This window comes from Colobus angolensis, unplaced genomic scaffold, assembly GCF_000951035.1.
Source record: "Colobus angolensis palliatus isolate OR3802 unplaced genomic scaffold, Cang.pa_1.0 Scaffold383, whole genome shotgun sequence".
Lineage (NCBI taxonomy): Eukaryota > Metazoa > Chordata > Mammalia > Primates > Cercopithecidae > Colobus > Colobus angolensis.
This window is the reverse complement of record NW_012117188.1, coordinates 1878346-1899303: the sequence shown is the minus strand read 5'-3', so window position 1 is coordinate 1899303 and position 20958 is coordinate 1878346. Positions and strand designations below refer to the sequence as shown.

The 20958-nt window shown below is 41.1% G+C and overlaps 1 protein-coding gene and 1 long non-coding RNA gene across 2 annotated transcripts in view; both read right to left on the bottom strand.

Moving 5' to 3' along the window:
• Nucleotides 1–3120: 3120 nt before the first annotated feature.
• The window catches only part of LOC105520641, a 52795-nt gene continuing 34957 nt past the window's right edge, over nt 3121–20958 (bottom strand). Inside the window, exon 2 of the long non-coding RNA XR_001003166.1 lies at nt 3121–3978. This is a non-coding gene — a long non-coding RNA (uncharacterized LOC105520641). The remainder of the gene's footprint in view (nt 3979–20958) is intronic.
• The window catches only part of ZNF131 (zinc finger protein 131), a 52200-nt gene continuing 34957 nt past the window's right edge, over nt 3716–20958 (bottom strand). Inside the window, exons 3-6 of the mRNA XM_011954477.1 lie at nt 18104–18461; nt 17779–18001; nt 5955–6085; nt 3716–4982 (exon numbers count right to left, since the gene is read on the bottom strand). Of these exons, the coding sequence (XP_011809867.1) occupies nt 4296–4982; nt 5955–6085; nt 17779–18001; nt 18104–18461 (1399 nt within the window). The 3' untranslated portion in view covers nt 3716–4295. The remainder of the gene's footprint in view (nt 4983–5954; nt 6086–17778; nt 18002–18103; nt 18462–20958) is intronic.

Here is a 20958-nt window from a genome sequence, read left to right as displayed (position 1 = left end):
GTGTTAGCCAGGATGGTCTCGATCTCCTGACCTCGTGATCCGCCCGTCTCGACCTCCCAAAGTGCTGGGATTACAGGCTTGAGCCACCGCGCCCGGCCTGAACCCAGGAGATTTAAATCAGCATGGACAACACAGAAAGACTATTTCTACAAAAAATGCAAAAAGGAGCTGGGTGTGGTACATGCACCTGTAGTCAGAGCTACTCAAGAGGCTGAAGTGGGAGGACTGCTTGAGCCCAGAAGGTGAAGGCTGCAGGAAGCCGCGATTGCGCCACTGCACTCTAGCCTGGGTGACACGAGACCCTGTCAAAAAAAAAAGAAAGTATTTATAGGGACATGTTGGGTTGCAGGAAGGGCAAAGAGAAAAAGATTGAATTGCAGGAAGGGCGAAGAGAAAAAGATTGAATTCACATGCTGCCTTCTTTACCATGTCAATGGAATTAATGAAGTTACATTTGTAGGTCAGGGAGTAGAGTTTTAAGTTCAGACTATTATGGCAGCCTCTGCATTTATGGGTTTTAAAATAAGAAATGTCTAGGCTTCTAACTATGAAGGATTTTATTAACTGGTGGGGTGATAAGGGTTTGTTTTAATTCCTACTTCTCATTTGAATCCTTTATGACAAATCCTATAAAAGGTAGAGCACAGCTCAGCAGATTACACAAGAGAAACAGTCTAGATGTCTCTCTCCTGATGTAATTAACACAAAGGTCAGTGTTAACCTAATGAATTCAAAGCTATTAAGTTTTCTCCAACAAAATCAGGCTAAACTTTCTAGGTCAGGCAGTTGTTTGTAATTTTGCATATAAGAGTTATAAAATACTTTTTGTGACTAGTTTAATGATCATAGGTTCACTTGTTTAAAATAATCAACCCATGTTAAATTGAAAATGTGAATTAAAATCCACTTGATTGGTAAAGGTTATCTACATTTAGGCCTCAGTCTATGGCTTAATAAGCCTGTTGGCTTATTCAGACTATGAAATGGGTAGTTAGAGAACTTTCATGGACCCGTCCAATAATGAAATCTTTAATTCCAAGTTCAAACTAGTGGGAGCAGAAGCATTCAAATTCTCATGAAAAGGTTCCTACATTCAGTATTATCTAAGTATGGTAGCCTTTTTATTTTTATTTATTTATTTTGAGATGGAGTCTTGCTGTGTTGCCTAGGCTGAAGTGCAGTGGCACCATCTCGGCTCACTGCAACCTCCATCTCTTGGTTCAAGCGATTCTCCTGCCTCAGCCTCCTGAGTAGCTGGGATTACAGGTGTCCACCACCATGCCTGGTTCATTTCGTAGTTTTAGTAGAGATGGGGTTTCACCATGTTGGCCCAGGCTGGCCTCGAACTCCTGACCTGCTGATTTGCCCGCCTTGGCCTCCCAAAGTGTTGGGATTACAGGCGTGAGCAACTGCACCCAGCCAGGTAGCCTTTTTAAACTGGTAAAACTACAAGAGCCTTCTGGTTTTGTACATATCCAAAAGATGTCTAGTTTTTAAACGTATTGCTAATGTGTTCAGTTTAGTTTTTCAATCTCAAATGATAGGTGTGGTATAATAAAAAAAAAAAAATAGGCCGAGCGTGGTGGCTCACACCTGTAATATCAACACTTTGGGAGGCTGAGGTGGGTGGATCACCTTAAGTCGAGAGTTCGAGACCTGCCTGACCAATGTGGTGAAACCCTGTCTCTACTGAAAATACAAAAATTAGCCGGGCATGGTGGCGCATGCCTGTAATCCCAGGTACTCGAGAGGCTAAGGCATGAGAATCGCTTGAACCTGGGAGGCGGAGGTTGCGGTGAGCAGAGATTGCACCATTGCTCTCCTGCCTGGGCAACAAGAGTGAAACTGTCTAAAAACAGAACAAAAAAATGGATTTGGGTTTTTCTACCTGGTTCCTTGCACACAGCACCAAAAATTCTTGTAATTTCCAGAATGTCTTTTGTTATTCATTACAAGCCCCTTTTGACCTTACCAGTTTATGCTAATGAGATGACTATTGGCAGAAGGGCCCCTAGAGTTTCAAGATGGGCGTGGGTCACTAGAGGAACCCTAGGAAAGGTGATGTACCTTTGTCCTTATCTTTACCTTGTGGTCAGAACTCTTGTTTTAAAATCCTTGTTTCATACCTTGGCTTAAGGGCACAGTATACGCTATTTTCAGCATTCAAAATTCACTAGACAGTAACTAGCAATTTACATATTTGAGACCACTATCTGTTAGGGTTTTTTTTTTTTTTTTTGAGACGGAGTCTCACTCTGTTGCCCAGGCTGGAGTGCAGTGGCCAGATCTCAGCTCACTGCAAGCTCCGCCTCCTGGGTTTACGCCATTCTCCTGCCTCAGCCTTCCCCCGAGTAGCTGGGACTACAGGCGCCCGCCACCTCGCCCAGCTAGTTTTTTGTATTTTTTTAGTAGAGACGGGGTTTCACCATATTAGCCAGGATGGTCTCAATCTCCTGACCTCGTGATCCGCCCGTCTCAGCCTCCCAAAGTGCTGGGATTACAGGCTTGAGCCACCGCACCCGGCCGGTTTTTGTTTTTCTTAAACAACTCAGGAACATTGGCATCCTAAGGCAAACTGAAAATTCACTGGGATATAATTTAATTGTAGTATCGGTATTTTCCAATTTCAATTAAAAAATATACTGTTAAATAAGCTTTGCAGTAGGTACCCAACTACCAAACAGTACACACTTGGAAGTGTTCATATCCTTATTTTGATCTTAAAAATGTGGCCCCCTTAATACAGTGGTTGGCTTTATCTCCAGATTTATATCTAAATCTGACTTCTCCAATGGTGGGAAGTCATTCTCTTCAGTATATTTTTGTAAATGTGATACCATTTAACATCAGGATTACCAAAGGGGGCTAATCGAATTGGTCTTTTACATTTGACACAGTTAACTGAATTCCTGCTGTTGTGCCTACCATGTAAGAACTATTAATACAAAGAATATGAAATTCTTCCATGCTTTTGAGCTGATTTTTGGGGGTTGGAGGTATGATTGAAAATTTATCACAATTCATGAATCAGTCATGTTAACACGGGTAAAGACACATGAGGAACTATCTCTGTCCAGATAAAACTTTCACATTGGTACGTTTTTAAAGAAGAGTCATGAACACATAATTTTAAACTTTACTTAAAAAATGTAAAGAACTCCCAATATTTAACAGGTAAAGAAAATAGCATATTGGTTTACGTGTTTGTTATATTTTATTTTCCAAGTAATACTGATTAAAAATATTTACACACCTACTTTTAAGTCCACAGTTTAGCACTCTTATTTGTATGGCTTTAAAAGTTATAGCACAAGATCTTTACATTAAGGATCGGGGGGAAAGATTCCATTCAAAACAAAGCCTGATAATTATATACATGTCTTTCTCTGTACTTTATTTTAAATACATTAATTTTTAAATGCTGCTCATCTTTTTTTCATCTGGTGGTAAAATACTAGTGCAACTTTTCATCAAAATAAAGCTTACCACAGATGTAAATACATTTTCCCAATTGAAAATGGCCCTTCAGTGGCCATTAAATAAAATTTCTCAAGTGAAAAAGAACTGGTGGCTGTCATTATAAGCAAAAATATAAAGTATTATAGCATCATCTACATTGCTCCTTACAACATAAACTTTGAAAGAACCAGAGATGCTTTATAGAAGTTTAGTTGGTTTTGAGAAGGCACATGGGTGTGGTTTTTTTTTTTTTTTAAACATTCTAGAACTTTTGCCACCACCACTCTTTCTGTTGCAGAGATGGCATCTGTTACTACTGGGGTAGACAAGAACATTTGTTCAAACTAAAGAAAGCCAGAAGCCAAAATTTACTGCACAGTAACAATGCACTTTTCATCATGCAGCCTTGTGTTTCCTATATTATTCAATTTTCTAACATGCATTAGAATACATAAACTTGTATTCTAATGATTTCAGTTTGATTTTACAATATGGAAAAAATTTGAGGAAGAACATGACCTGGGAAAGAGAAAAGGAAGAACTTTTACCACAATGAAAATAGATACATTCGTACCCAACTATATAATAAGAATATAATCCATTTAAGTTTCCAGAAATATACTTCTCAAAACTCCCCTTCAGTTATGGAAAAGATCCCTCCTCTGTGGCATTAAGTAGGGGGAGGGGAATCAATGTGTTTCAACAGAAACAGTTCAGCACAACAGGAAACAGCTTAACTTTGGTCCACTTGTCTGTTAGGCTTAAGGACAGTCATACTGCCCATAATCAGTTCAAAAACCCAACAAGTAAATTTAAAAATATATTCATGTGTAATTTCATTCTAAAACTGGCATAGCTGTTCTGTCCTCATTCTTGGCCTTTTCAGTTTCAGAATCCACTGTTGGCTTGGTCTCTAAATCCTCAGCATCTTGGTGATCTTCTCTGGCAGCCTCAGCAGCATCTGGTTGGCTAGACTCTCTCTCCTCTTGGTTCATGATTTCTGGGGTCACATGGTCCAAATCTGCTTCTAAAAGTTCAGTTTGTACTTCCACTGGCATCTGATTTACCCGTTCAACATGCAGCTCCTCTACATGTACTTCAGTACCTTCTTCAGTCTGAATTCGGCCCACTTCTAGATAACTCACTTGGACCTGCTCTGGAAGCTCACTCATGTGTGAATCGTGCACCTGGCTGTCCTGAAGCAGATCTGGATGGACTTGTTCCACAGTCACTTGTGCTGAATCCACCTGAACCTGAAGCAATGGTAGCACATGCACCTTCCCAACTTGTTCTATAATAGTCATTGATGTTACAGGTTCAGTTTGCACACGTGTTTCTACTGAAAGAACTTCTTCTGTTACTAGACGCTCTGCAATATTGTGAGCATCACTGAGATGCCTCCTTAATTCATTTCCTTGCATAAACCACAAATCACATAAAGTACAATGGTTGGGTTTATCTCCAGTGTGTATCACCAAGTGATCCTTGAACTGGTCCCAACTGTTAAACACACTGTTGCAGACCTGAAATAATCAAAAATATGATGTAGACAATACTTATATCCAAACTGAAGGAAATATGAATGCATTTATTCTCTGTAAAGAAAAGGTTGAAGGCTTATTCTGTAAATGTTATAAATATGATACCTGCAATAGAATCTAGTCCAAACTATTTCATAATTCTTTGGTTCATTTGGACTTCTAGCTCACACAGCTAGTAATACATTTTTTTTTTTTTTTGAGATGAAGTCTCGCTCTTATTGCCCAAGCTGGAGTGCAATGGTGCGATCTTGGCTCACTGCAACCTCTGCCTCCTGAGCTCAAGTGATTCTCCTGCCTCAGCCTCCCAAGTAGCTGGGATTACAGGCATCTGCCACCACGCCTGGCTAACTTTTGTTATTTTTAGTAGAGACAGGGTTTCACCACGTTAGCCAGCCTGGTCTCAAACTCCTGATCTTAGGTGATCCACCTGCCTTGGCCTCCCAAAGTGCTGGGATTACAGGAATGAGCCACCGTGCCTGGCCACCTAAATACATTTTGAGAAACATTTCAATACTGCTTTCATTGTTTAAACATAAAGTAACAATATTTTAATTTCTCCCATAACATATAACAGTTATATCAAATATTTTTATATTTTTATATCAAATAATATAATTATTTGATATTTGATATAAAAATGCACTAATCATGAGGGAAAAAATCTAATTATAGCTGAAATGCTTCCTCCAATCCCCATCCCAAATTCTAATAATTGCTCCATGGTTAACTTTTAATAAGTTCCATATTATTTAGGACATAATTTTTATTGACATTGGTGTCATCTATAGTTGGGTTAAAAAAACCAATTTAGTCCCGAAGACAATGTTCTTTATTCTCATTTCTTTCCAGACCGTCAGCCCCTATACCTTTGCTTGAGACTGTTTCCCTTTGCTTTTGATGACTGCAAACACAAGACTCCCTTGTTAAGAACTGAATGCATGTGACTGCACATACCTGGCATTCGTAGAGTTTCTTCCTTCCTTTTTTTGCCCCTACTCCAGTTTGGCATGCAGTGAGGTGACATTTAAGAGTGCTATTTCTAGCAAATCGTTCATGACAATTTGGACATTCAAAAGGTTTTTCACCTATTAGAGGGGAAAAAACATATGTTGGCAAATTAAGAAAAATCATAAGAGCAAATAATTTTAAATATTTACTTTGTTTTTTTGAGGGGACAATTTTAATAGTAAATTCCTAAAAGGAGAAATCACAATTCATAATTCAAATATTTTCACCATATTCCGAAGAGTTTTCTAGAGGTAGCAAAAATAATAAAACTTACTATTTAATTGTATCCATGCTTTGATAAAGATAAATATAATTTACATCTAAACTCTGTTCCATATTTTTGCACTTCTTAAAAAAATTATTTTCTCGTAGATAAAAATCATGATCAATCGCTTATTTCGCAGAAATGCATCATTATCCTTTCTGCATTTTTTGCACTTACCATGTGCTAGACCATGTGCTAGGTGATGAAGGTAAGAAGATAAACTATCCTTTGCAAAAAAGTTCCTATCAAAGGCCAAAGTATAAAGATGAAATACATGAAAATAAATAAATGCAATGCACTGTAAAAGATCTGTCACAGAAAAGCGATGGAATATGTACTGCAGCAGCACAGAGGAGGGGGTCGATTCCGCTTGGAATGAAATAGGAGAAACAAAAGAAAGAGGCACGGAGGTATAAAACAGCATGGTGGGTGAGGAGTAAGGATGGAGGAATCAGTGATGGAGATTCCCAGATCCCTGGCTTAGAATACCAATGAGAATAAAGAAATAGGACACAGAAGTCCATGTAGGTTGGGAACACGGTATGCTGGGAAAGACTATAAATTCAGTTTTGTGTCTGCTGAGTTTACGGTACTCAGAACAGAGTGGAGATGTCCGGTAGATAGTTGTAAAGATAATTCTGAAGCCAAATATAGGGTGATTCATATATAAATTAGGGTCTTTTGTTTTGTTTTTGAGAGAGTCTTACTGTCACCTAGGCTAGAGTGCAGGGGCACAATCTTGGCTCACTGCAACCTCCACCTCCTGAGTTCAAGTGATTCTCGTGTCTCAGCCTCTGGAGTAGCTGGGATTACAGGTGGGAGCCACCACACTCGGCTATTTTTTTGTATTTTTAGTATAGATGGGGTTTCACCACGTTGGCCAGGCTGGTCTCGAACTCCTGACCTCAGGTGATCTGCCTGCCTTGGCCTGCCAAAGTGCTGGGATTACAAGCATGAGCTACCGCACCTGGCCAAATTAGGGGTTAAGTGATAGTAAAAACCTTTAGGCAGGAAAACATTTCTGAGTATGTTGTATGATAACAAGAAACAAGGGCAGAACCCAGTGAAACACCAAGTTAAGACAGCAGGTAGATGAGCTAGCGAAAGAAATGAAACAGCCAGAAGTAGAAGGAAAGAAAACAAGGAAATGACTTTAACCAGTGATGTAACTGGATCAAAAAGGCCCACTGCCACGGGGCAAAAGTGAGTGAGAATCATGTCAATGGAAATAGTCAGTACCAAAGTTCTTTTAAGAAGGCCCAGAAGGCCAAATGTGGTGGCTTAAGCCTGTAATCCCAGCAGCACTTTGGGAGGCCAAGGCAGAAGGACGGCTTGACGGGAACAGCCTGGGCAACATGGTGAGACTCCATCTCTGTTTAAAAATAAAATGGCTGGCCAGGTGTGGTGGTTCACACCTGTAATCCCAGCACTTTGGGAGGCTGAAGTGGGCAGATCACTTGAGGTCAGGAGTTCAAGACCAGCCTGGCCAACATTGCAAATCCCCGTCTCTACCAAAAATACAAAAATTATCTGGGCATGGTGGTGAGAGCCTGTAGTCCCAGCTACCTACCTGTGAGGCCGAGACAGAATGGCTTGAACCCGTGAGGCAGAAGTTGCAGTGAGCTGAGATCACACCACTGCACTCCAGCCTAGGCGACACAGCAAGACTCCATCTCAAAAAAAAAAAGAAAACCATAAAACGACCTACAAGAAGAGAGATGACTAGCTAGAGGGAAGCATGTCAATGACAGCATTTTTTTTTTTTTTTTTTGAGATGGAGTTTCACTATTGTTGCCCAGGCTGGAGTGCAATGGCATGATCTCAGATCACTGCAACCTCCACCTCCCCAGGTTCAGGCAATCCTCCTGCCTCAGCCTCCCAAGTAGCTGGGATTATGGGCGTGTGCCACCATGCCCAGCTAATTTTGTATTTTTAGTAGAGACAGAGTTTCACCATGTTAGTCAGACTGGTCTTAAACTCCTGACCTTAAGTGATCCACCATGGCCAGCCAATAATAGGGTTCTTTAAGCCAGGAGAGACATCCATTATTTATTTGTTGATGGGCAAAGAGGCAATGGAGAAAGGAGATGGAATGATAGATGGGACATGGTTTTAGAGGGACATCAAGGTATGGGATCTAGAATTGGCTTTGAAGAAAAGGGAAACCTCTTTTTCTAGAATAAAAGAGGAGGGTATAGGCCAGGCACAGTGGCTCACACCTGTGATCCCAGCACTTTGGGAGGCCAAGGCAGGTGGATCACGTGAAGTCAGGAGTTGGAGACCAGCCTGACCAACATGGTGAAATCCTGTCTCTACTAAAAATACACACACACACAAAATTAGCTGGGCATGGTGGCAAGCACCTGTAGTCCCAGCTACTTGGGAGACTGAGGCAGGAGAACTGCTTGAACCTGGGAGGCAGAGGTTGCAGTGAGCCGAGATTGTGCCACTGTACTCCAGCCTGGGTGACAGAGCGAGACTCCATCTCAAAAAAAAAAAAAAAAAAAAAAAAAAAAAGAGGCGACAAAGATTACTGCTATTACAGGTAAGTTGGGGGTTGGAAGGTAAATATGTTATCTGCTGGAGGAGGGGTGTGGGCAGAGGTCTTTGAATATACCGGGAAGTTCTGAAATAGCAATTAGGAAAAAGAGATAAATCAGACACTAAAGTGCTTAACTTAAGGTTTGAAATATGAATTTTCTCCAGCAGTCCTCAGCAACCAGCAGGTAGGAGTAAATAACTGAATGACTCCAGGATGGAAGGTGGAACCCCAGTAATGAGGAGGTCCTAGATGTGAGCCTTACACTTAAATACAATGACACAGTCAAGTAACTGAGCTATATGTATCATCTGATAAAACATTTATAGCTTATTTTGTACAATTTTTATGTGATGAAAAGTTAATTTGAGAGAAAAAGACCTAATTAGCTGGAATTAGTGTAATACAAAAGCTATTCTCAACTACCAAAATGATGGGCAGTATCGCTAAATGAAATGGTTTAGCGGTTTTATCAATAATTTTTCATTATCAGTGAGACCTAGAAACAAACTGGCATAGCCTCTCCTTAAATGGCAATTTGATCATCTTTGTCAAGATATAAAATGTGCATATTATTAGGGAGGCTGAGGCAGGCAGATCACGAGGTCAGGTGTTTGAGACCAGCCTGGCCAACATAGTGAAACCCCGTCTCTACTAAAAATACAAAAAATTAGCCAGGCATGGTGGCGGATGCCTGTAATCCCAGCTACTCGGGAGGCTGAGGCAGCAGAATCGCTTGAAACCAGGGGGCAGAGGTTGAAGTTAGCCAAGATCATGCCACTGCATTCCAGTCCGGGTGATAGGGTGAGACTCTGTCTTAAAAAAAAAAAAAAAGGTGCATATTCTTTGACCTTGCAATTCTGCTCTTAAAAATGAAATTACTTGAACATCTGAAAAGGCATATGTACGAGTATGCTTACTACAGCATAGTCTGTAATACCAAAAGCCTAGCAACAACTTAAATGTTCATCAATACCAGTTGATGATACAACCATAGATTGAAATACTGTTCAGCCACAGGAAGAAAATTTAAATACTCATAAATGTTCCATATATTTTTCAAAACGACTCAAAGATAAACTAAATGGCATGACGCTGTACTACCGCATGCTCGTTTGTTTTTCCAAAAGCATGTGTGCCTGTGTGTGTATGGCTACCTGAAAATGCAAGGAATGTATCTGATAAATCAAAAAAGGATAGCAGTAGTTACTTCAAAAGACCCTACTTGAGTAGAAACAAGACTCAATTTTCATTGTGTGCCATCTGAGCTTTTCCCTATTTAAAAAATTTAGTAAGCTCAGTAAAATGTAGGAATAGCAACATATTAATTCTTTTAGATGTGTGGACAGTACAGTTTTCAATGTGCTTTCACCATTTTCTTATTTGTCACAACCCTATAAAGTAGGTATCTTTATCCTTATTTACACAGACAAGAAAAGCCCAAAGATAAAGTGAACCGTCAAATTCATCACGCTGGCAAATGCTGAACTTGAGATGGAATTGAAATTCTGATTTCTGGACACACATTCCCTCTATGATTCCACACTACCTTTCTTGGAAACTAGGGAGTAGTTGTTTGAAAACATGGCTAAAGGTTACCTCTAGGTTCTCTTTTGACACTGTGTGTCCCACAGGTGTATCTGTCAACATGTCTGGTATTTCCTTCCTTCCCCATCTGCTTACTCTTCTACATATTTTTTTCTAAGTTAATTAGCCTCCAGTGGCTATCCAAATCAGAAAGCTAGGAGTCACCAGCTCTCTTTTACTCCTACACCTCACTGACCACCAAATCCTACCGATTCAGGCTACGTAATGTTACTCAAATCTCTCTTTTCCACTAACACTGCCTTTACCCAACCTCCCATTCTGGTTTAGATTACTCGAAGATTCCTCACTGAGCTAGCAGGTTTCAACCCACTTCAATCTATCTTGCCAGTCATCTCTCTAGAATATGAATCTGATGGGCTATCTGCCTGGCTGAAACTCCTTTAAAATGACCTAGTCTTCCAAGATGTTATTCAAATTCATTTATGAAATTTATGAAAATAACTACATGATCTCAAACTCATCTCTCATTACTCTCCCTCTTTCTTACCCTTACACAACTCTAGATCTCCCAATGATGCCCAAGTGCACGCGACATCGTTAGCCCTTCCAACCCCTTTGGCCACATCTCCTGGCATTCCTCTACTTGGACCCAACCCTCTGGCCATAATGCCCTACTAACAGTGATCCAAACAATTTATTTCCTCTCATTCCTCTGTGTCTGTGTATGTGTCATTTCCTTTTGCCTGGAATACCTGTTTCCAGGCTAACTCCTCTTCCTTTCTGAGTCATCAAAGGCTAACGATCCCCAGAAGCCACCTGCTATAGTTTTAATGTTTGTCTCCTTCAAAACTCAGGTTAAAACTTAAACCCCAATTTGGTAGTATTGAGAGGTAGGACCTTTAAGAGGTAACAGGATCATGAGGGCTCTGCACTCATGAAGAGATTAATCCATTCATGGATCAATGAATTAATGGGTTATCATGGGAATGGGATGGGTGGCTTTAAAAGAAGAATATGAGAAACCTGAGCTAGCATGCTCAACTTCCTCACCATGTGATGCCCTGCATGGCCTCAGGACTCTGCAGAGTCACCACTGGCAGGGCTCTCACCAGATGTGGCCTTATAACAGTGAACTTCTTAGCCTCCAGAATGGTAAGAAATAAATTTCTTTTCTTTATAAATTCCCCAGTTTCAGGTATTGTTATAAGCAACAGAACAGACTAAGATATCACCTTTGTCTCTTCCATCACAAGCAAGCAACCCAGGCAGGCATTCCCACAGGATTCTGCTTACTGTGGTCAGCACTTAGCATGTTACACAGATTGTACACGCTTGTTCCCCCCTCCAGCATATCCTGAGCTCCTTGAAGGCAGGGACTCTAAAACTGTTTTATATTCATGGCCTAGTGGTATATGGCATTATCATTACTATTTTCCAAATAAAAGTAAATTCAGAGGACAAAAAATAGCTAAAATTTTACAAATCAAGCCACAGATTACAGGGCATGCTTTAACAGCATACAGGAAACCAAACCATTAAACTAATAAAGATATGCAAAATATGAAACTAATGGGGTATACATTTTGAGAATAGGAAACAGGAAGAGGATTGTCTCCTGTCTTCAGTTTGTTACAAGGAAAAATTGTCCATTCTTTATTAACTTAAACATAATTTAAAACTGCTTACAAACATACTTATTTTTATTGTGCTTCACTTTATTGGATTTTTTGAAAAATTGAAGATGTGTGACAACCCCATGTAAAGCAAGTTTACTGGTGCCATTTTCCCCAACAGCATGTACTCACCTCATGTCTCTGTGTCACTGTAATTATTGCAATATTTCAAATTTAAATTTAAATTTTTAAATTATCATCTCTTATAATGATCTGTGATCAGTCATTTTTGATGTTACTACTGCAATTGTTTTGGGGTGCCCTGAACCACACCCATAACAAAGAACTTAACTGATAAATGTTGTATGCTTCCTATTCCACCAACCAGCTTTTCTCTCTTCCCTCCCTCACTCCTCAAGTCTCTCTATTCCTTGAGAGGCAACAATATTGAAATTAGACCAATTAATAACCTTACAACAGCTTCTAAGTCTTTAAGTGAAAGAGTCACGTGTCTCAGCCGGGCACGGTGGCTCACACCTGTAATCCCAGTACTTTGGTAGGCTGAGGCGGGTGGATTCCGAGGTCAGGAGTTCAAGACCATCCTGGCTAACATGGTGAAACCCCATCTCTATTAAAAAATACAAAAAAATTAGCCGGGCATGGTGTCGGGTGTCTATAATCCCATATCCTCAGGAGGCTGAGGCAGAGAATTGCTTGAACCCGGGAGGTGGAGACTGCAGCGAGCCGAGATCACGCCACAAAAAAAAGTCACGTCTCTCACTGCAAATCAAAAGGTAGAAGTGATGAAGTCTATGAGAGCAAGGCATATCAAAAGTTGAGACAGGCCGAAAGCTAGGTCTCCTATGCCAGGTAGTTAAGTTGTGACTGAAAAGGTAAAGTTCTCTAAGGAAATTAAAAGTGCTACACTAATGAACATATGAATGGTAAGAAATCAAAATTGCCTTACTGCTGATATGGAGAAAGAGTGAATAACCTGGATAAAAGATTAAACCAAACAAACATTCCCTTTAGCCAAAGCCTAACCCAGAACAGGCCCTTTCTTCAGTTCTATGAAGGTTGAGAGATTAAGAAGCTGCAGAAGAAAGGGTAGAAGCTAGAAGAGGTTAATGAAATTTAAGGAAAGAAGCCATCTCTGTAACATAAAAGTGCAATGCGAAGTAGCACATGCTCATGCAGAAGCCGTAGCAAGTTATCCAGAATACCTAGTTAAGATCACTGACGAAGGTGGCTACACTAAACAACAGATATTCAATGTAGACAAAACAGCCTTCTATTGGAAGATGCTATCTAGGACTTTCATAGTTGGGGAGAAGTCAATGACTGGCTTCAAAGCTTTAAAGGACAGGATATCTTTATTGTTGGGAGCTATTGCAGCTGTTGACTTTCAGTTAAAGCTAATCAGTCATTTATCACTCCAAAACTCCTAGGGTCCCTAAGAATCTTATTACATGTACTCTGCCTGGGATACAGAAATGGAAGAACAAAGTTTGGTTGACAGAACATCTGTTTACAGCATGCTTTATTGACTATTTTAAGCACACTGTTGAAACCTACTGCTCAGAAGACTCCTTTCAAAATACTACTGCTCAAAAACAAACAAAAACAAACTACTACTGCTCACTGACAATGCAGCTGGTCAACCAAGAGTTCAAAGGGAGAGGTACAAGGACATTAATATTGTTTTCAGTCTGCAAACACAACAGCTATTCTGCAGCCCACAGATCAAGAAGTAATTCTGACTTTCCAGTCTTATTAAGAAATACAAAGCCACACCAGAGATGTACGCACGAAGAGGATAAAACCGTGTAAGGACACAGAGAGAAAGTAGCCATCTGCAAGCCAAAAGGAGAGATCTCAAAAGAAACCAACAGACTGATCTTGGACTTCTAACCTCTAGAACTGTGAGAAAATGAATTCCTGTTGTTAAAGCTAAAAACAAACAAACAAACAACAACAAAAACAGGGCTGAGATGGTGGCTCATGCCTATGTTCCAAGCCTAGGGAATGTGATGAAACCGCGTCTCTACAAAAAAAAAAACAGAAAAATTAGTTGGACATGGTGGCACACATCTGTAGTCCCAGCTACTCAGGAAGCTGAGGCAGAAGGATCACTTGAGTCCAGGAGGTTGAGACTGCAAGTGAGCTTTGATCGTGCTACTGTACTCCGGCCTGGGAAACAGAGCAAGACCCTGTTTCAAAGGAGAGAGAGAGGAGGAGAGGAGAGAAGAGAACAACTATCTTGGAACTAATTACCGATACAGAAATTGGTTGAACAAGCCGGGCGCGGTGGCTCAAGCCTGTAATCCCAGCACTTTGGGAGGCTGAGACGGGCGGATCACAAGGTCAGGAGATCGAGACCATCCTGGCTAATACGGTGAAACCCTGTCTCTACTAAAAATACAAAAAACTAGCTGGGCGAGGTGGCGGGCGTCTGTAGCCCCAGCTACTCGGGAGGCTGAGGCAGGAGAATGGCGTGAACCTGGGGGGCGGAGTTTGCAGTGAGCTGAGATCCGGTCACTGCACTCCAGCCCGGGTGACAGAGCAAGACTCCGTCTCAAAAAAAAAAAAAAAAGAAATTGGTTGAAGTTAAAAAACAATGAAGTGGGGGTTCAGTTTGTTTTACGTGCTCAACTGTTCCTCCAATGGGTATATGGTTCAGTAATTTATAACTACTTAAATTACTTATCTCATATCATTTCTAAGGGAAAGACATATAACATAATGTACTTAACTCTATATTCTGCTGTCCAATCCAAAATAAAAAATCTAAGACCTGAGAGGCACATTTAAAGATGTCCAAAGTGGTCCGTGTTGTCCTATTTTCTAAGAGGTAAAAGTCAGTAGGTAATGTTTTGGGTAAAAGAGGTAACTGCGGCTACTTTCACATTCATAGGCTATAAAAGCTACTGATTATCTGCTGGGGTATTGGAAACTGCTATCAAAGTTTGCAAGTTACTTACCAGCGTTTGTTTTTGTTTGGTTTGGTTTTTTCTTTGAGACGAACTTTTGCTCTTGTTGCCCAGGCTGGGGTGCAATGGCGTGATCTCGGCTCACCACAACCTCTGCCTCCCGGGTTCAAGCAATTCTCCTCCTTCAGCCTCCCAAGTAGCTGGGATTGCAGGCATGTGCCACCACACCCGGCTATTTTGTATTTTTAGTAGAGATAGGGTTTTGCATGTTGGCCAGGCTGATCTTGAATTCCTGACCTCAGCTGATCTATCTGCCTCGGCCTCCCAAAGTGCTAGGATTACAGGCATGAGCCACCATGCCTGGCCACCACCGTTTGTTTATTGTGCTGCTGGTATAACAACTGTTTTGCATAATTAACCCAATTACCACAAATATGTTCACCAACAGACTATTGTTTTCTAAAGACCAAAAATTATACTATAGGCAGTTTCCAAATATTATTTAAAACAGGTAGGTGTCCCTTGGTACATGCGGGGGATTGGTTCACATAGCAAAATCCACGCACACTCAAGTCCTGCAGCCGGCCCTGTGGAACCATACATACTAAAAGCTGGTCTTCTACACACATGGGTTTTGCATCCTGGGAATACTATAATTTTGATCCATATTTAGCTGAATGAAATCTGCATGTAAGTGGATGCAAGCAGTTCAAACCCATGTTGTTCAAGAGTAGACTGTATATACATATGTTTGAAAACAGAAACCATTTTCCCAAAAGATTTCATGAACGCCTATTAGTTATCCAAACTAGTACCTTAAAGACTTTTAAATCCATACTGAGTTAAGTACAAGATCCCTTTGCTATTCCTGTATTTATTCAGTCCTCGAATACTGACAATAAGAGTTTGGACAGTGAGGGGGATAACATCATCTGAATCTATGTGATTCCTCAATTTCAAGTGATGTATACCAAGTGACGGTGAGAAACCTATTTTTAAAAACTTTTACCAGAAGCTCTCCAAACTCCAGCATCAAAGAGAAAGATTCTGAATACTGTAGGATATCTATGTTGTATTTACTGCATTAACAGTCTAAACAGCCTTAACCACCACATATAACAAAGACTTGGGAACAAATGTCCAGAAGTCTGACACTTAGCATGCTGTATTAACTGCTCTCTCCATACCTTTGTAATAGTATGTTTAGGGACTATCCAAGATTCAATTCACTGGTGGTAGCTACTGTGTCTGGTGCAGGAGACCTAGTAAAGATTGTTTGGGGAGTGGGAGCAAGCAAGAGACCTGAGCAAGGTCAGGAACTCTTGACAGGAAGATGACTGGAATAGGGGATGAATAACTATGTGGGAGAGGCCCTGAGGTAGGTATCTTGGGACATTTCCATCATGCTTGCATGGCTCCCAGGAGAAGTATAAAAACCTTATTCTCCTTAGCTCCCTGGATGTCCGCCAGTCCCGACATATTTGCTGTTGAAAAGGTGGAGAGAGATGGACATATATTACCTACTGTGCCAAAGCAGGTAATTCAATGTACATTAAAAAGTATAAACAAGGGCCAGATGTAGTGGCTCATGCCTGTAATCCCAGCACTGGGAGGCTGAGACGGGCGGATCACAAGGTCTGGAGTTTTGAGACCAGCCTGACCAACATGGTGAAACCTCGTCTCTACTAAAAATACGAAAATTAGCCAGGCGTGGTGGTGCTTGTCTGTAGTCCCAGCTACTCAGGAGGCTGAGACAGAAGAATGACTTAAACCCAGGAGGCGGAGGTTACAGTGAGCCGAGATTCATGCCACTGCACTCCAGCTTGGGTGACAGAGAGAGACTCCATCTCCAAAAAAAAAAAAAAAAAGAAAAGAAAAGAAGTATAAACATGTCAGGGATTGCATTTTTTTTTTCTTTTTTTCTTGAGTTTTGCTCTTGTTGCCCAGGCTGGAGTACAATGCTGTGATCTTGGCTCACTGCAACCTCTGCCTCCCAGGCTCCAGCAATTCTCCTGCCTCGCCCTCCCAAGTAGCTGGGATTACAGGCGCCTGCCACCATGCCCAGCTAATTTTTTGTATTTTTAGTAGAGACGGGGTTCCACAATGTTGTCCAGGCTGGTCTCGAACTCCTGAGCTCAGGTGATCCACCTGCCTCAGCCTCCCAAAGTGCTGGGATTACAGGCATGAGCCACCGCGCCCAGCCATTTTTTTTTTTTTAGATGGAGTCTCACTGTCGACCAGGCTGGAGTGCAGTGGCACGATCTCGGCTCACTGCAAGCTCTGCCTCCCAGGTTCAAGCGATTCCCCTGCCTCAGCCTCCGGAGTAGCTGGTACTACAGGTGCCCGCCACCACGCCTGGCTAATTTTTTATTTTTAGTGGAGATGAGGTTTCACCATGTTGGCCAGGCTGGTCTCAAACTCCTGACCTCGGGTGATCCACCTGCCTCAGCCTCCCAAAGTGCTGGGATTACAGGCCATGAGCCACGGCACCCGGCCGTCAGGGATTGCTTGTAAATGTACTCTAAGTAACACAACACAAGAAATGTAAAAATAGAAATGGTAAAGTCTCACTACAAGATTTAATTATTTATAATCTTTAGGAAATAAACCACAAACTATTTTCTCTATTTCTTTAAAAAATACAAAAATGGGGCAAGGCATAAAAATAACAATTACTTCCAAAGTTGATACTGATTTGTATTTAAAGCATCAATATTTGAACATGTAATACTATAAACAATGTGTACTTAGCCTACACATTAGAGATAATACATTAGATGGCTTCTGAGGCACTATTTTTTAAAAAAGAATTTATATATTTAAATTTGAAGTGCATGTGGGAAAAAAATATCTTAAGAAAGTATTTGCTAATTACCTGTATGTTTTCGAAGATGTTCTTTAAAATGTCCAAAATGGTCAAACTGTTTCTCACAGTACTGACATACATGAATTTTTTTCCCAGTTCTTTGCTTCTTACTGACTCCACCTTCTTCAAGGTGGTAACAATTTAGGTGCTGTTTCCATGCGCTCTCTCGAAGATACCGTTTATTGCATATTTCACACTTGAAACTCTCAGTGGAGTGTGATTTCATGTGTTCCTTAAAATGGTAAAACAATTTAAATGAACGGTTACATTTCTCACAATGGAACAAGTCCTTCACATGTGACAGCTGAAGTTCCACAATTTCAATACCTTCTACCTGTTTGCTCGTGGGGTCAGATGGACAGCCATCTTCTTTTATCTGCCCTTTTCTGTCACCTTGACGGTACTTGCTGGTAATATCTGCCAACAGTGCTAGAGCAGAATCATCAGAGGAACCTGTGCTCTGTATGTACTTTACGGATTGCTTGGCAGAAGCCATTTCCTCTAATGTTTCGATGCCTTCATCTTCTACTTCAATGGTGCCTTCGGCAATCTCTACCTCAATTTCAACAGGTTCTGATTCTGCAGATGGCAATGACTCAGTGATAACATTTGAAGTTTCTGCAATCTTCCTTTTTTTGGCCTCATTTTTTCCTGTGGTATTTTCCTCTAATGGAGCTGAGTTTTCTTTGTTCCTGAAATACATAATATAGGGGTTTAAAAAATATAAGAAAATCCCAGCAGGCTTTTTTGAAGAAACTGATAAAGTGGCAATAAAATTTATATAAACAGTTAGAAAACAAGACTGCAGGGCTTATCCTATCTGATTTTAAGACTTACTATAAAGCTACGGTAATTAAGACAATAGTACTGGTGAAAGCATAGACACGAAGATTAATGGAATAAAGTCCATGGAAATTGACCCATGCTTAGTCAACTGATTTTTTTGGGGGGGAAAAAAGGTGCCAGCCAGGTGCGGTGGCTCACGCCTATAATCGCAACACTTTGGGAGGCCAAGGCAGGTGGATCACCTGAGGTCGGGAGTTCGAGACCAGCCTGACCAACATGGGGAAACCCCATCTCTACTAAAAATACAAAATTAGCCAGATGTGGTGGCATGCCTGTAATTCCAGCTACTCAGCAGGTTGAGGCAGGCGAATCGCTTGAACCCGGGAGGCGGAGATTGCGGTAAGCCAAGATCGCACCATTGCACTCCAGCCTGGGTAACAACAGCGAAACTCTGTCTCAAAAACAAACAAACAAGAAGTTCCAAGGTAATCATTTAACAGTGGTGCTGGAACAAGTATGTGCATGGGAAAAACAAACCTCAACCTTTACCTCGTATCATCCATGAAAAGATTCAAAATGGGTCACAGACCTAAATTTAAGAATTATTAAATTTCTAGAAGAAAACAAAGACCTTAGTGACATTGGTTAGTGAAAGATTTCTCATTCTCTCACCCAGGATGGAGTGCAGTGGTGTGATGTTGGCTCACTGTGGCTTCAACCTCTTGGTCTCAAGTGATCCTCCCACCTCAGCCTTTCAAGCAGCTGCGACTACAGATGCATGCCATCACACTCAGCTAATTTTATTTTTCATAGAATTGAGGTCTCACTATGTCACCCAGGGTAGTCTGGGCTCAAATGATCCTCCTGCCTCGGCCTCCAGAGTGCTAGGATTACAGACATGAGCTACTGTGCCCAGCTGAAAGATTTCATAAACAGCACACAAAAGACAGAAATCAAAACAGCAAAAATTGATAAAACTGATTTCATCAAAATTAAAAACTGCCCTCTGAAATACAGTTCACAAAAAAACAAGCCACAGACCAGAGGAAAATAGTTGCAAACATATATCTGTCAAATATCTTTTTTTTTTTTTTTTTTGAGATGGAGTATCACTTGTAGCCCAGGCTGGAGCGCAGTGGCACGATCTCAACTCACTGCAACCTCTGCCTCCCAGGTTCAAGTGGTTCTCCTGCCTCAGCCTCCCGAGTAGCTGGGATTACAGGCTCCCGCCACCATGTCAGGCTAATTTTTGTATTTTTCAGTACAGACAGGGTCACCATGTGGGCCAGGGTGGTCTTGAACTCCTGACCTCACGTGATCTGCCTACCTCGGCCTCGCAAAGTGCTGGGATTACAGGTAAGAGTCACCGTGCCCAGCCTAAAGATCTTATATCTAGAGTAAAGAAAGGATTCTCACAACTCAATAAACTCAGTAAAAGACGACATCTGTTGGGAGACAATTCTCCTTGAGTCTCTTCAATTTCCTCACATCTTGTGAACTGAAAACTTTTGTTTTGGACTTTTTAAGAATGTATGCAGTATAGTATAGTAGAAGAAAGGGCAGGATTATTGTTCAATATAACAAAGAGAATGCCCCCCTCCGACCTCTGGGAAAAAGGTTAAAAGGATTGTTTGTAGCCCACTATAAAAAATTTGGGATTCCTAAGCTGGAGATTCGTCAGTTACTATAGAAATCAATCATACGCATTCGCCTGGGCCACTCTATGTCACTCTTGGGGGACTTGAGAAGGTAAAACTGGTATAAAAATGAAATTTACACTGCTTGCTATGTAGAGAGTAATAAAATCCTTTCTTTCTGACTCAGAAGTCTTGTATCTTCTTCCAACATCCATGACACTGTGGCAGGAAAACTTGCAGGCTTGCAAGTAGAGTAAAATCTCAGATCCCTCATAGCTCTTGCCAGTTTTTTGGCATTGAGAATAAGATGCTGGGGAAAAAAAAGGCTTTCTGGAAAAGGAAGGATGAGGCATCACAGAGCAACTGTTCAGACTTGAGGGAAATCCACCGGAACACCAGCAGCAAACATGTTGACTACATTGTACAGTCAACAAAGCAAAAAAATGGCCCTCTACTTTACTGCCTATTATTATGGGTTGAATTGTGTTTCCACAAAAGGTATGTTGAAGTCTTGGCCCCTAATATCTGTGAATGGGCCTTATTGGAAATAAGTGTGCACATCTGGCCGAGCACTGTGGCTCACGCCTGTAATCCCAGCACTCTGGGAGGAAGAGGCGGGTGGATCAACTGAGGTTGGGAGTTTGAAACCAGCCTGACCAACGTGGAGAAACCTCATCTCTACTAAAAATACAAAAATTAGTCTGGCGTGGTGGCACATGCCTGTAATCCCAGCTATTTGGGAGGCTGAGGCAGGAGAATTGCTTGA